This window comes from Falco punctatus (genome assembly GCF_963210335.1).
Source record: "Falco punctatus genome assembly, chromosome: 5".
In the NCBI taxonomy this organism is placed as follows: domain Eukaryota; kingdom Metazoa; phylum Chordata; class Aves; order Falconiformes; family Falconidae; genus Falco; species Falco punctatus.
The window spans coordinates 72398343-72414378 of NC_137584.1; the positions used below are offsets into that span (position 1 = coordinate 72398343).

A 16036-nucleotide genomic window follows, 5' to 3' on the forward strand; every position below is an offset into this window, starting at 1 on the left:
TTAATACAGTAAGTGCTTGGAAAGACACAAGTTGTACCTAAAATGTTTTGGAATGGAACAGGTATAATGAGATTTAATCATCTGCTGCTCTTGGTTTGCTAAGTATGCTGCTCTAGCTGCCAACAGACTACGTGTTGCCTAGGTTTTGGATATTGTTCCCAGCTGAAATAGTAATATTTCCTTCCTGTATATCAGCCAGTGTAAAATCTTTACATGCTTTTTTATGACTTTCAGTTTTGAAAACAAGCACATCTGCTTCCCTTCTTACACCTGATTTTTAAATATATCAGAAGCAAACAGCACAATCTCTGTTTAAAAAAATACATCAAGATATATTTATAGACCCCAGAAATATAAAACCTAATCAGACGCTTTCACAGCTGGAAAAGCTGATAATTGCAAAGCTGTGATATTAGTGTGAATGGCAGCGTTTTCCAGCCTGTTTGCAATGTCACATCCAGTGCTGTTCTCTCCTTTTCTCCCCTTCCCCCACCTCCGTGCCTCTGTGCTGTCACCCTTCCTTCACCAAAGTACTTTCTCATGTCTGTCCTGCTGTATATTGCCTGCTCTTTTGTCAGAGATCTTGCCTTTATTTTAAACTATTTTTTACAAAGAAGACTAAAAAACTTGTGGTAGGAGGATTCTTACAAAGGTTATAAAAAAACATTAAAAGTCAAAATCAGGGACTCCTTACTGTGAGCAAGTGTTTTGGTTCCTGTTACCTACCTGGGAGAAATTTGAGCTGTAATATTTAGGTGTCTTACCCAAGGCTGCAGAATAAGGTTGAGAACAGAAACCAGTGCAAGTTCTTAGCCTTACTTTTTACATATGTACCCTTGGAGAAGAAAAAAAAAAGCCACAGCACTTTGGTTTTTTCCTCATTTAAAAATCCTTGTGCATATTCACAGATGCTGAATATCTATATGCTTTCCCACAATCCCAGTATGAGTAGAAGGCAAATACTACAAGGAGTGTAGATTCCTTCATCACCTACCACCTCTAAATCGAAATCAGGTATCTGTTTAGGACACGTTTTAGTTCAAACAGGAGTCATAGGTCCTGTTGTGGAATGTACAAGGTACAATTATGTGGGTTTTGTTTATATGAAAAGATGAATTACAGAGTCAGGATGGCTCCTTGTAGTGTAAATACCTATTAATGGAGTGTGTTTTGGCATTTTGTAAGAATGGTAATTGTGGGTTATACCAAAGATCTCTCTGCCAACATTCGGACTCCGATAGGGGCTGTGAGCAGATGCCTAAAGTAGAACAGGGTGAGATTCTATGATACTTTCCTCTCATAATTTCATAGCTTTCAAGTATTTTTATTTCAGGAATTTCCTGAATTGGACATGGCTTTTGTGTAGTTAGTAATGTTCAGTGGATTTCTCTTCCAGGAACTTTTTCAGCCTCCCCTGAAGCTGTGTTAATTCTTAACACCTGTGACTTCCTTTCCTAAGTGATGTGTGTGCTTGTTTATGTGTGTGTATTATTCTGTGTTTTCAGTGTTCTTAAGCATTGTTAATTTTATTACCGTATGAGCTATGACAGATAAGCTTTGGTAACCTTACTGTACTAGATCCAGATGTGTTGCCTTTCTCTGTCCCTTCTGGACTGTTATGGCGGTTACTGTCCCCCTGACAGACGGCAGCATGACCACATTCTATCATCTTACCTTAAACCACCAAGGAAGCAAGTGTGAGCTGAAATGTTAGACTTTGTACTGGAGAAGCCAAGGAGTGTTACGTGTTGCCCTGCTGCCAGCTCTGCTTGCAAATGTGCTCTAGTAAGTGCCTTGGTGGTCACTCATGTCTTGAACTGCGACAGCTGGATGCTGAGTAAACAAGAGTGAGAGCATTGTTAATTAAAATGCTTTTATAAATTAAAGTCTTAGAGATGTAGCTTGGGCCAAAGCAAAATCCAAAAGATGAGTGCATATAAATAAACATGTTACATATGTAGGTACAGGTGGGTGTTTATCTGCACAAGTTGTTCTGGTTTACAGAAACATTCTGAACTATTTTGAGGGTTTCGCAGAAGGTCTTCAAGCTGGCTTCTATCTTGAAGGAGGCAAAATAAGAGATATTAGAAAATTATTAAAGACCGAAGGAAGATACGTGTTTAAAATAATGCCATTGTGAGAAACTGGAATTTGAGTAGTATTTGCCAAAAAACAGCAACCTGAAGAAATTAAATAAATCTACGACTAATGCAGCGGTAAGACTGTCTTTTACATGATGCCAGCGGTATTTACACATCTACCCAACATCAGGAGAAGAAAATAGTGAATCAATTTTCTTTTTAAAGTCTGTAAAAAAGTCCAAAAAGCAATAGATTACAAGAACAGTAGAGTAGGCAAGCTGAGCACAATAGTTTTCAGATATTTTTCCCATTCCCAAAGTGTTCAGGGGACTTTGCAAGAAACTCAGAATACACTAGGTAAAAATTCTTAAAGCAGATACTGGAAATTTACCAAAAAACGATCATGAGGTAACAGCAAGTTTGTGAATAAGTGTTGTGAAGCACAGAAGTGGAAGTGTGAAAATTCCACCTTGAACTCTGCTTTCATCCCAGCATGTAGAGTTGTAGATGATGTTTCCCATTATTACCAAGTCATATGCATGATTTCCTCTCCGCGTTGTGTGTGCAGCACTGAAATCACATTTTGTCACGTCTCCAACCTCTCAGTTTAGCCCAAACCCCTTTTTCCTGTGCTCAGCACTGCAGCACCAGTACTCTGCAGCTCAAGAAAAGCAATTGTATTTTTACATTGCCTTAGGCATCATCAGCAGAATTACCAGACTGTCTATAGGGACAGTTTGTGATATTTTGTGTGCGTGTGCGGTCGTGCCTCTGTGTATGCGCGTGTGTGTTTATATAAAGCAGAAAAAAAAGCACAGTTTGCTTTTTAGGTGCCAACTTGACCTTGTGGTGGCAGCTGTTCGAAAAGCAAGTATCTCATTGTGAGTTGTAAATTGAACAACTTGTTATGGAGCTACTGAAGGAGACTAAATTTGAAATGCCAAGATTATTACACAACTTTTATCAAGAGAGTGCATCCATCAGTCACAGAGATAAATTGGGCTTTAAACAGCTTTCAAATATACGTGTCCTCTTACGGACAACTATAGAAAGTTGCTGTAGTGGTGCAGAGAACCAGATTGGACCTGCTGCTTGCATGGAAAGCAATATGCTTGTAAAGGTTCTCATCCCCATTTTGCAGAAGCTAGGAGGTAATTCTTATCTCTTTATGCAACCACTTAAGAGCACCCTCAAGAAGTAGTACCCAGCTGTGCTGACCACAGCACATACAAATGAACTTGCACCGAGGAACTGAGTAGCGTGTTCTAAGAAGTTGTCACACAGAACCTTGTTGGTGGGATAGCCATGTTGCTGTCCTGTTCTGGGGAGCAGGGGTGTTCACAAGGCCAGTTTCAAAGGTGCATCGCTGTGCCACCAGGAACCAGGAACATGAGAATCAAGGGGCCAGCAACCCTGGGTCCTTGGCCAGATGGGTAGGGCAGCTGGCTGCAAGAGCGCTCCACTCATTGGGTTGTGATTTTATGTAAATTATTGGTAACCGTTTCTGTAGTTTTCCTGGGAACAGAAATTCAAGTTGGAGTCTGCTCAAAAACCTTACCCTCCATTATTTTCTCTGTGGCCCCAGAAATGTTGAATTTCTGGTTGTTTTCAACTATGGGCTTGAGGTTCCCATAGTGAATGCAGAGCTGTGAATTCAAACTCTGCTGGGTGTGCGTGGCCAGGTTTTGGCAGCGGGGGGTACAGGGGTGGCTTCTGTGAGAAGCTGCTGGAAGCTTCCCCCGTGTCCGATGGAGCCGATGCCGGCCGGCTCCAAGATGGAGCCAAGGGCTGACCCAGCAGCGATGGTGGGAGCGCCCCTGGGGTAAGGGGAAAAACCCCCTTTGCAGGTGGGACCGGAGAGAGGAGCGAGCACAGGTGGGAGCCGCGGCCCTGCAGCCCCCCAGGCCGGGGCAGGGGGAGGCCGGGGGGCTCCAGGCGCCGCAGCAGAGGCTCCCCCAGCCTGTGGGGAGCCCCCGGCCGGGCAGGCCGTGCCCCCAGCCCGTGGAGCCCCCGGGGGCAGCTCCCCCCCCCCGCAGCCCGGGCAGGACCCCCGGGGCAGGGGGTGCCCGCAGGGGGCTGTGACCCGCGGGCAGCGGCGCTGGGCCAGCTCCTGGCAGGGCCCGTGGCCCCGTGGGGAGAGGAGCCCGGGCGGGGGCAGGGCTGGGGACCCCGCGGGGACCCCCCTGGGGCCGGGCAGGGGGTGAGGACCCTCCCCACGGGGGGCAGGAGCCGCAGGGACAGCGGGTGGGGGACCGACCCCAGCCCCTGTTCCTGGTCCCCTGTGCTGCTCGGGGGAAGGAGACAGAGCTGGGAGTGAAGTTAAGCCCAGGAGGGAGGGAGGGGTGGGGTAAAGTATTTTTTAAGATTTGGTTTTATTTCTCATTATCCCACTCTGATTTTATTTTGGTGTATAAATGAAACTAATTTCTGCAAGTCCAGTCTGTTTTGCCTGTGACAGTAATCAGTGAGTGATCTCTCCCCTGCCCTTATCTTGACCCATGAGCCTTTTGTTATATTTTCTCTCCCCTGTCCAGTTGAGGGGAGTGACAGAGTGGCTTTGGTGGGCACCTGGTGTCCAGCTAGGGTCAACCCACCACAAACGTTTAGGAAAGAAACCCACATTTTTCATGGCCTGGACAAATCCTTTAACCAGCCCGTCGTTAGATGAAAGCTCTTCCTCCAGCTTCTTCAAAGGGAGGAGTGAGCCATTCATCTTAACCAGGTGAAACTAGTTGGAGCCCGAGTTCAAGAAGGAGCTAGTTTCATGGTAACACGCAGCCTTGGTGTATCTTTGTTCAGAGCAGAGACATTGCTGCAGGCATAGCCTTTCCTTAGCATTTTCTACTGATCACTAGTGCACCCTGCACTCTGCATCCCCTGTCTCAGGCCCGTGCAGCATTCCTGCTGCTGTGGATATAGGTACTTACCTTTGCTCTTTGTAGAATTTTTGGGTGCATAATGAAGCAATGCAAATTCTGGTTCCGGAGCCAGAGGCTTAACTTTCAGGCCCCGGATGTCTTTGAAAATATTCTTAATCTCTTCATTCTTCTCTTCACATCCTGTTTACAGATGGAAGAGTTTAGACTCACCCGTGTAGGAGGGATAATATAACACATTGCTGGGATGTTTGTAACATCTCGAATTCTGGACAAATGCAAACTACTGCTGTTCATATTCACAGATATTTTGATGATATAGTTTGGATGTGACCTGGAGAAAACCTAGGCAATAAATCCACCTCAGTGCAGTTATAACTCTGATATAGAAGGTGTCTTTGACCACCAGTTGTGGTTGAGATCATCACATAACAGGCACTGACTGCTAAAAGGAGTTAAGCACCTAAATGCATGTGAAAAATCCTACTACAGTCTGCGCATTTCCCTAGACTCTGTAAAACCTTTAAACATTCAGCCATAAAAATCTTCCTTGAGCGTATAGGTGGGGCAGAAGGACCCTTAATGTGCTAAATCTGTACCCCATCAAAGCTTGTCAATAAACTGAAGTCAAGGAAGTGATTATGTTGGGATGCAATATATGTGATTTCAGGCTCTTTTCACAGCTTTTTGTGTAATGCCTTGATGCATAACGTTACTGCTGCTGCACTGCAATTAACATCAGTAGATGGTTTTACCCCACAACCACAGATGAAATCCTAGTGAGGCAGCAATTGCTCAGTTTGCTGGAGAAAGTATTTCCACTTTCCCATAAGGTGCAGCATTTCTGTAATTCATCGTGCCAAAAGAACAAAATGTTTGCTCTCTACATGCTTTTGCTGTTGTACTCAGATCTGTCTCAATTATAGCGTAAACCTATTTTTCTTTTTTCTTTTTCTCATTTTTCTCTAGTCTCATGCTGTCTGCAATTCATAGAAGTTTTAAATTGTCCTTGTTATATGGAAAGAACAGAAATATTTAGAATTTTTAGAAAGCAGAAAGGCTCCACCCTCTTCCAGCTTCCAGAGCTGGTTGAAATAGCACATCTTCAGCCTTTTGTCTAGAGTACTGAAAACCGAGTACAGAGCGGTTTACCATGTCCAGTGCTTTAGGCTGAGACCCGTGAACCGTTGTCCTTCCCCTCTGGTGGACAGCTAATAGATGAAGCAGGGTTGATTTTGCTGGTAAGGTGTTTTGTGCCACTTACTTAGCGACATGTGCCGGTGCAAGACCGCCCCCTCGTGTCAGGAGTTGTGCATGTGCTCAGCCTATTAGATGTCCCCCGGCTGATGAAGTGTAAGCGTTCATCCCAGTAAGCCTGGAGAAGGCAGTAAATAAATGTATTTAATGATCAGAATTGTTTCTCTCAATTCATATGCATAATGTGTGCTGCCAATTCATGCAGTAGCTTCTTTTTATACCTTATGTAATATTTGGATTAAATGAATTTATTAAAAAGTTTAAATATTAATTCCATTAATTGATTTTTTTCATTTTCTCTCCCTTAGCTATGACTGTCCGGAATGGAGGAAATGTGCTGGTTCCCTGTTACCCCTCTGGAGTAATATACGATCTACTGGAGTGCTTGTACCAGTACATTGACTCTGCCGGACTCTCCAATGTCCCTTTTTATTTCATTTCGCCTGTTGCCAACAGTTCCCTCGAGTTCTCCCAGATCTTTGCTGAATGGTAGGTGTTAAAGGGCTGCTTCATCAGCCTCAGTTCACACACTCAGCTATGATAAATAGATATATGCAGGTTGTCTCTACATATTCTAATATATACTTGATTAGGATTGTGAACACGTTCCTTGAGTCACAAGGGTGTGCGTGTGTGTGTAAGTAGATGTTCTGTAATTAGGGAAGCATCGTTTTCTATAGAACATGCAAACTCAAATAATCTGTGCTTTTTGGTACTTGCACTGATGATTAAATTATCTACCTGACTTGAGTGAATTTTAGCTGTGCCTGTTTACATGTCTTACCCTGTGCCCCAGAACTATACCACAGTGTCCCTGTATAAGCAAAATAGATTTTTCAGGCTTAATTTTGCTGAGCCAGCAATGTATTTTCATGGCCAAAAAAAACCCAACAGCATTCTGGCTGGGCTGCATTAGGCAGAGCACTGCCAGCGGGTCAGGGAAGGGTACCCATCTCTGCTCAGTGCTGGTGAGGCTGCATGCAGAGTGCTGTAGCTAGTCCTGGGCTCCCCAGCACAAGAAGGATATGAGCTTACTGAAGCAAGGCCAGCACAGGGCCACAAAGATGAGGAGAGGCTGAGTGAGCTGGGACTCTTCAGCCTGGAGAACACAAGGCTCAAGGGGATCTTATCAATGTGTAGAAATACCTGATGGGAAGAAATGAGGATGAGGGAGACAGATCCTTCTCAGTAGGGCCCGCTGATAGAACAGGAGGCACAAGTTAAAACACATGAAATTCCACCTGAACAAAAGAAACACACTTTTTTACTGCAAGGGTGGTCAAACACTGGAACAGGTTGTGAAGAGAGGTTGTGGAGTCTCTGTTTATGGAGACATCAAAACCCAACTGGACACACTCCTGGACCTGCTGTAGCTGACAAAGCAGTGGGTTGGGCTAGGTGATCTCAAGAGATCCCTTCCAACCTCAACCATTCTGTGGTTCTGAGCCATGGAAAGGAGAACCCAACCACTTGTAAGTGTTCCTAAATTCTTATAAATGGAGACGTGCTCTTAGATTATTAAATAGAGTAAGTTAGCTTTTCTTCATCTCCAGATTTTTTAAATCTGGAGTTCAGGAAAGAAAACAGAGCTCTTGGAAATCTTATGTGAACTGATCCCTCGGGAGAATTGTAAAGAGGATTGAAATCTGGTGAATTTTGATCACATTATTTTCAGCAAAAGTAGGAAAATCAAGCCTTGGTGTCCTGGCCAAACTTCAGTGTACTCACCAGTGTGTTGGCTCATTTAGTTTACAGTTAAACAATGGTTTGGTTTGTATTTACATGGTGATTTCATTTCAGGAGCAGCTGGAGTGGTAGCTGCATAGTTCTTGTTACAATAATACTGTCAAAGTGGTAGGAATATTGTATGTGCCAGTTGGGTCATTTTGTTTGCTGTGTCTAGCTGGCACAATTCAGGCACCCAAGTGTTCAGACACTGTGTTTTTTAATTCTGCTTTGCTGTAGTGGCTTATATTCAAAAGTCAAACCCAGCATTAGCTAATCTCCAAACATTTGTGTGTAAGATTAATGTTTTACTTATGTGAAAATGAAGGCAAAGTTTGAACATCTGTAAAATAGAGCTTTAGGGTCAAAAGTGGGTTGAAATTCAGGGATTCCAGCCTTCTAATTCGACTATTTAGTCAGCTAAAAGAAATGTCCTGCTCTTAGTATCTCTCAGACTTTATCAAATTTAGTTTGACCCAGGCTTATTGCTCTTTAATAAAGTGAAGGAAAGGTCGAGAAGGGGTAGTGTTTCCCAGAAAAAGCCACCAGTACAGTGTCACTGCAGGTAGTTGTAATGTCATACAGATCTCTTGACAAATACCTTTTTTTTAACTTCTGTAGTGGGATGAATCAGGAGTCTGGCTACAGCTAATCAACAACTTCCAGTATTGGTATTTTTGAAATAAAGGATTGATGTAAAATAGCACGTAACAGTGAGCATTATGACATGGTGAGAGGCAGTTTACCAACATTGTAGCTGCAATAATAAAATAATAGGGGAATTAGATTATAAGGAACAAGAGGACCAAGCCACTGCTGAGAAGTGGGATGAGGCAAGTGGAATTTTTCTGTTGACAAGTGATTTGGCTTTGCAAAAACTGCTGAGGTCTGGACTATGCAATGGCATGGATGTTGAGTTAGAAATTTGTCTTCAACAGCAAATGAGTTTTGTTACATAGTGTATATAAAATTGCTTTCAGCTGTTTTGCACCTTCTCTACGTGATCTCGCTATGACTGAGTTGTCGTGTCCTGTAGATGTTGGTCCTCTAAACAGGAAGACTGGAAGCAACTAAACAAATTGGTGATTTTGCACCTGATGCCACAGATACAAAATGGCTTTTTCTAGGAAAAGCGTAACAGTAGATGGCAGCAGATACTGCAGGATGTCCTGCACCTCTCTAACCCAGCTGGTTTTCCTTTTCTTTTAAAGGTTGTGTCATAACAAACAAACAAAGGTATATCTTCCAGAACCTCCTTTTCCCCATGCAGAGGTAAGTAAACCATGGTCTTGCTGTTTGCTAAGATCACAGTGAGTGGGTTTCTGGAACACAGTCCTGTGTGGCTGTTGTTTTTCTGATGAATACTTCTGCAGCTATTTAAGTTTTGTGTCATTATTCATACAACTTCCCCCCCCCTTTGCTTTCTGTGATTGATTTGGGAGCGTGGAGGAGGAATGAATGATGGTGTTCCCTCAACTCAAAAATTATGATGGTGTTTATTTCAGCATGTAACTTACATATGCTTGCCTATTTTACTTCTTCCCCCACAGAAGGCTATCTGGCATGCACATGGTTGAGTGTTTGCTCTTATCAGACTGCAACCACAAACGTTCCCTTTGTCCAAGCAGTTTATTTCAAAGTCTGTAAAACTAAGAGCTTGTTACCAGAGAAAGCTTAGTCATCCTAGCTCCTTCTTTCCTAGCTGAAATAGGCACCATGTTGTCTGCTGCTGGAGAAATGGTATCTTGAGAGACAGGTTTGATATAAAAAAGTTAAAGCTTGCAGCACTAAGTGCTGTCATTGGCAATTCTAAATGAAATTACTTGAGCTAGCATCTTACTGAAACAAAGAGGAATAAGGTTCCTGTGTTTGGGGGATCTCCCTGCAACATATGTTGAGAGGATCTTCCCTGCAACAAAATAATAATTTGAGGGGAAGTTTTAGCCAACCAGACATTAAATAAATGTGGTATAACTCATGCCTTCGGAGTTATCTCACATATCAAGAAAGGAAACCTTACTTTTCCACTGGGAACAGGTCGATTTCCCACTGAAGTAAATGAGAGGCAAGCTGAGAAAGGAAGAAATGGGACAAAGAATTAATGTTAGCTAAATCCCGCTACTGTGAGACAGTGAGCTATATTTGGGGCACGCAGTCTCAGAAAACTGGCTCTTTTAGTTCCTGTGGTCAAAACTGTTTGATGGGATGTGCAGACTGGCCATTGCAGGTTTAAGAGTCTAGAAATTAAATGCTTTTTCAGGGATTGGTTGGGGTGGGTTTTTTTAACACCTGAGGTATCTTGATCAGGGACTTGTTCTGGAAATTGCCATTGCCCATCATATCTATCATCTGTAGGTACTTTAGAGGTATTGTTGGAAGTAGGATTTGACCAGAAGTCCTCACTTTCCAGATGCTTGAATGCATTTCAAGCAGGATGCGCAGTGAATTATGTATAATCTGTTACCAAGAATAATGCAGACTGCAGGGCAAGCCACCTGTTCACCACTCCTTTTGTAACCAAAAAATTCATCCACACCGATGAAACAATTCCAAAGCCTGATCTCTGAGTACAAGACTCTGTAGCCATGCTGCTGACTATGCTTTCTAATTTCCTCTGCATGTCTGCTTTCTGGGGTGTCTTTGTTGATCCACAGTGTTATTTGTTTCACTAAACAGCCTATATGCTACCATAGACATTGCTCTGAAATTTTAGTTCACAATATGCATTGGAACTGGCAGGTTTAAGTAAAAGCCCTTCCAAAATGAGAAGCCAAACATGCAGCTGTCAAGGACTGGATTAATTAACCCATTTTACATGACAGGTCTTTGTGTTTATAGAGTGATAACTGTGTCCTCTAATTTTTAGGACATTTTATATTCTCCAGAGGCCTGTTGATAATGAGATTTTGCCAAATTATTGTTTAGCTGTTGAGACATTCCTCTGTGCTTCATTGTGTAGATCAAGGTAATTATCTGGGAAAGGACTTGGCAGTGGATAACAGATCAGTTTCCTTATGACAAAATGCAGCACACACAGGGAGTAATGTGCCTGCTACAGGTACAGGCTTTAGTTGACAAGACCAAATCATTCACGTTATGACCCACAAAGCTAGGGACATGTTGTCATGAGATGTACAGACAGCTTTATCTAGACCTATGGATATCATTGATAGGAAGCCATTCTTAGGCTTCATAAGTTTTTGCCTAAGAATTGCCGTAACTGTGCTAAATAACACAATATAATGTGTATGCACATCCTTGTGGCTCCCAAACTATGAAATGGCTGTAGCCTTCAGGCATTTCAGCACTGAGCTGCCATCTGAAGTAAGTACAGCACATTTCACAGTAAGTCATCTCACACAACTAAGATTGTGTGTTTGGGTGTTCACTTACAGCTGCTGTATCAACACTGGAAAGTGGAGTAAACACTGGGAAGTGAAGTAGCCTGCACTACTCTGCCCCACAATGGACTAAACGGATCTCTTCATTGCTAATTCATGATACATATTGGCTGTTCTGCAAAACCAGTTTGTGTGGTGGGAGGCAGTGGCCCAAGGCATATAGCAACACTCTTTGAAAAGTCTGGCTTAATAGCAAACTCAAAGCAAAGTAATACCCAGGCAGAGAAAGACTGAGACTGCTATTTCATCTAGTGCTTTTCCTAAGGTCATAAATCACTGAAGTCTGAGAACACTGGATCAGATTGCTCTTTTCTGTTCTGTAAGGTGCATGGTTTGGTTTAGTTTGGTTTTAAACAATCAAAGCATATTGACATTTGTATAGATGACTGACATGTAAGACAGCCATGGTCACCAGCACAGCGCCAAGATGCCCATGTCAGGTACCCACTGCTTAGCTGTGTCTTTGATTCCTTGTTGCTGTCCTCTGAGGGACAGCTACTGTCATCCTTTTACTCCTGTAATTCTTAGCTGCCTTGGGCTGCGTTCCAGTTTTAGTGGTACCTACAGCTGGTTATGGTTTAGTGCTGTCGTATTGTTTCCAAGGCATGGGGGAGGAGCTGGGTTTCTTTTACTTCTATGAAATAAGGAGTTGGAACAAACAGTGTAAACAGAACAGGGGCAAAATCTTGTAGTTGACACTGTATATGTAACTCCTATATTTTGAAACTTCTATATAACCTCTTTTTAGTACAAGCTTTAACAAAGGTATTATTTATTCCCTGGCAGAAACCCTGCTATGCCTGTGCGAAGAGTATCCACAGCAGGCTCAGCTGCTATGATATTTTGCTGTAATTTTACCAAGCAAAATGGTCTTAATACAGACCTAGCCTGAATAACTTGTCCATGGCTATACCATCAGCCTAGGAGGGAGTGAAGACTTGGGCTCAAGGCTTCCAGTTACTAATTTAGAGCCTTAGTCAGCAGCCACCCTTTTTGTCTTAGGTACACACTCTCTAAATCTGTGACTCCACAACCTCACAAGCAGGAGCTCTGCTTACTAATGCTTAAGGGAGTTTTTAATGAGTATCAGAAACAGACATTGAATGATCATTTCTCTTGTATATGTTGTTAGTGGAGAATTGCCTTACTTTTTTCAAAGCAATGGTAGGCTTCTGCAGTGTAACCTATGTGGAAATTGCCTATCATCAAAAGATGTGCTTAGCTGCTCAATTGTTGGAAGAAAATAGGGAATTACTCAGACATGCCTCTTAGTTATTAGCAAGCATTAATAACATGCCTGGCATGATACATCAGAAAGGGACAGGCCAGGAAATAAGCTTCTAATTATCTACGGAACAAGTCCAGCCCAGCATGCTGTCTGGTCCTGAAATTCAATGTTCCCCTTAGTTGTATAAACAGCAAGTTTTAAAAACAAACAAGGCAAAAAATACCACGAATTGTTGATGTAGTCTCTTTCATCAATGAGTTCCAGTGGTGCCTCATACCTACTATAAAAGAGCATTTACTTCCTTTAATCAGTTATGATTGTATTTCATATTTCACTTAACCATCCTTTTATTATTGTTGTAAGATGATAAATAACAGGATTTTCATCTTCTCTACGGTTACTTTTATTTCACCTTACTTTTCTTCCTATACATGGTTTGAAGCTTTTTTATTCCCTTTGCATGGAAATTTTCCACGTTTATGATTTATGTTACCTGTTGTGAACTCATTCCTTGTTCTGCTGTGCTAAATAAAACCAGACACACTGTTCAACTTTTCAGAGAACCCAGAAAACTTCTACATCCTTCTCATTACTTCTGCTTTAATGTAGTAGTAGGTGTTCATCCTATCTCCTCCCACACAATTAATGTGTAAAATTTTTGGGGTGGCAGTTTGTTTCCTAACATCCAGTCCGAGTGAACAGGGAATATAATTTCCCGCTGTTATGAGCAAGGAATGTGGGCTAAAGTGCTTCAGGCTTGCAGAGATGGATTTGGACATCAATTCCTACTTAAGTTAATATGAACAGAGTGTCCAAAGTCTTGCACAAGCTTTTGAAGTCTCATCTCTGCAGCCTTTTAGCGGTGCACAAGCTGAAAGAGCTTCTTTTTAAAGGCTGTGATCTGTGATCACTGGGGTGAAGATTGCTGTGACTCTGTTGGAGTGAGTTAGGATCTGGAGCAGGACTGCTGTACATTCCAGCCAGTTATTTCCCAGGAGAAAAACTGGGAAATGGAGTAGAGAAACAGTCTGTTAGGGAAGGGATGGATTGCTCTGTGGATGGCTCTCCCCTGCGCTTAAACACAAGTGGCAATTCAGTTTTTCACCAGCAGTTATTGTGATGGGGAAGAGAGGAGAAGGAGCTCAAACTGAAGTAATGTTGGAAGCCTCTGCAAAGTTAAAACATAGAGTTCCCAAATGTTTGTGAATACAGCAGACTGGTCAAGGGAGGTGGTGAGTTCCACTTCCAAGACACTGTATCAGTTATATTCTAGGATCAACTGTCTAAATAGGGTTAGACTTAAGCTCCATAGTGCCTAGCTGAAATGCTGTGGTGCAGAAATCAGTAATTTGGGTTTTTTTAGAATTATTATTCTGGTATCCCAGAACCAGCTTGTGGTGTTTTACCAAATTCCTTGGGCTCATGGGAATGTCCCATCCTAACACAGCAACAGCTGAGGAGTTAGCCATCTCCCTGACCATTTTAATGTGACCCGTGGGTTGTACGCTCTGCACCATCCCTTTTGTGGAGGTAGAGACTTTATGAATGAATAGTCAAATTGTTCTGGCAAGGCAGAATGAGAAACTCCTTTTCCTTTCTGCTCGATCTTTACATAGACAATTTTAGGCTATGAGATAAGTGAATCCAGACTTCTCTAAATGTCTGCCACAGAAAAATTTGAGAGGTAATTTATACTGATCAGTATTTCCTAGTGGAGGAAGAATTTGGATTTACTGTCTTCTTATTAAGGATTCTGTTAGCAACATCTAAAAGAAATGGCTATGAAAAGCTCATTTTCTGACTCAAAACATAGCCAGGGTGGGAGTAATATTGATTCTGTGGTCTTAAATATTAGCATTTGTCATCTTCGTCTCTGATTCCCTCTCCATACACCAGTTCCCATGTAACATATTCAAAGCAATAAATACCTGGAACCAGGTGATTATTTAGTATTATTTTTTTTGCCTTACAGTATTATATAGAATTAGTGTTACTGTTAGTGTTGGTCTTACAAAGGGAGTGAGGGAGGTGAAGTAATAAATGCTTCATTATATGAAATAAATATCATTCACTGATAAGAATCACATCTGTTCAAAATTCTGGATACAGAACACACAGACACAAACACATACAGAGTAAATAGCAGTGTATTTTAGCTTACTTCAATAAAGGGTACACAAAGGCTCTGGAGATTTATCCTGTTTATAGCAGCCGCTGTTGACCGTGTAAATCAAGTCTACCACTTTAAAGAGAAGCACAACCATTTGGGATTTAAGAAAAACACAGCTCTCCTCAGTTTCGGTTCAGTACTTTACCATCCTCTATCTCTTAAGCTTTCAGTCAATAATGGTTCTTCCTGTAGAAAGATGCTCTGAATGTTGCTTCTGGTTTCCAGAAGTCAGCGCCGTTTTGAAAATATTAGTTGGCTAAAAGCCAGGCATTAGTTTTGACCCAGGCTGGTACAGGTTGGAGACCTGAACATGACGCAGTCATCACTGTTGTGTTTATATGACCCATCTCATCTGTATATATAAAAGACCTGTACAAATCATTACAAATTAGTCACCTTAAGAATTTGTAAATTTTGTCAGACCTGTTTTGCAAGTTCAGCTCCATATATTTTTGAATAGGCAATTAAAAAATACTTTGCTTAAGACTTTAAAATCTACCAGCTGCTTTTTCACTGGAATGGGTAGAATGCCTCTAAACTTGTTCTTGTAGCCTTTCACCCCTGCTATGTCCAGCTGTAAGAATCAGACGTTGTGAGCTAAGGTATGGAGCTTCAGTAAACTTACCAGAAAAGATCTTGCAAGATAAAACACGAAAAATCACCACATCTTAGGACATGGTGCTGAGGATTTTATATGTGTCCTTTTCCATCCCGAGTTAGCACCCCAGTCAGAAGCAGTGCACCCCAGTGTTACACTAGATGCTTTGTTGTTGTAAATAAATTTAAAAAAGAAAAAAGAATGACAGGTAAAACTCAAGGTTCTGAAAACTGAGTTAGAAATGCTGTGTCTCTCTACAAAGTAATATGAAGGGATTTTAAGCTTCTATAATGCTTTGAAGAGAATACAGCTTTTATGTTTATAAACAATGAACATTTGTGTAGGTATAGCAGTGAAATAGGCTGTTGAGAAGCTTTTGCAGAGTGCTGCTCTCACATCTTAGCAAAAATTTGACTGCTGTATAGAAATACATATAATCCTAAGGAACCTGTGAAACAGATGCTGGAAGAACAGTTTGTGATTTTCAGAAGTGTGTTACATAAATGCTAGCTGTGGTAATGTCTTTCACTTACCTATCTGCTGGTCCCTGATGAAGTTTTGCCCTGGAATGTCACATAGCCCATTTAATATTTGAAGTAGAAATTGTCCCCTTCTTCCAGTTTACCCAAATAAAACTACTTTTGCAACTTCAGTTTTGAGGCTTTTGGCTTCCTCAAAAAAAATAGGGAAAAGCTTCACG

At 41.8% G+C, this 16036-nt stretch overlaps 1 protein-coding gene across 1 annotated transcript in view; it reads left to right on the plus strand.

Annotated features, from left to right (window-relative positions):
- INTS9 (integrator complex subunit 9) overlaps positions 1 to 16036 on the plus strand; it is a gene marked incomplete at its 3' end in the record, with an annotated part of 183873 nt that overhangs the window by 29733 nt on the left and 138104 nt on the right. Inside the window, exons 10-11 of the mRNA XM_080388009.1 lie at positions 6523 to 6703; positions 9151 to 9211. Coding sequence (XP_080244135.1) covers positions 6523 to 6703; positions 9151 to 9211 — 242 coding nt within the window. The remainder of the gene's footprint in view (positions 1 to 6522; positions 6704 to 9150; positions 9212 to 16036) is intronic.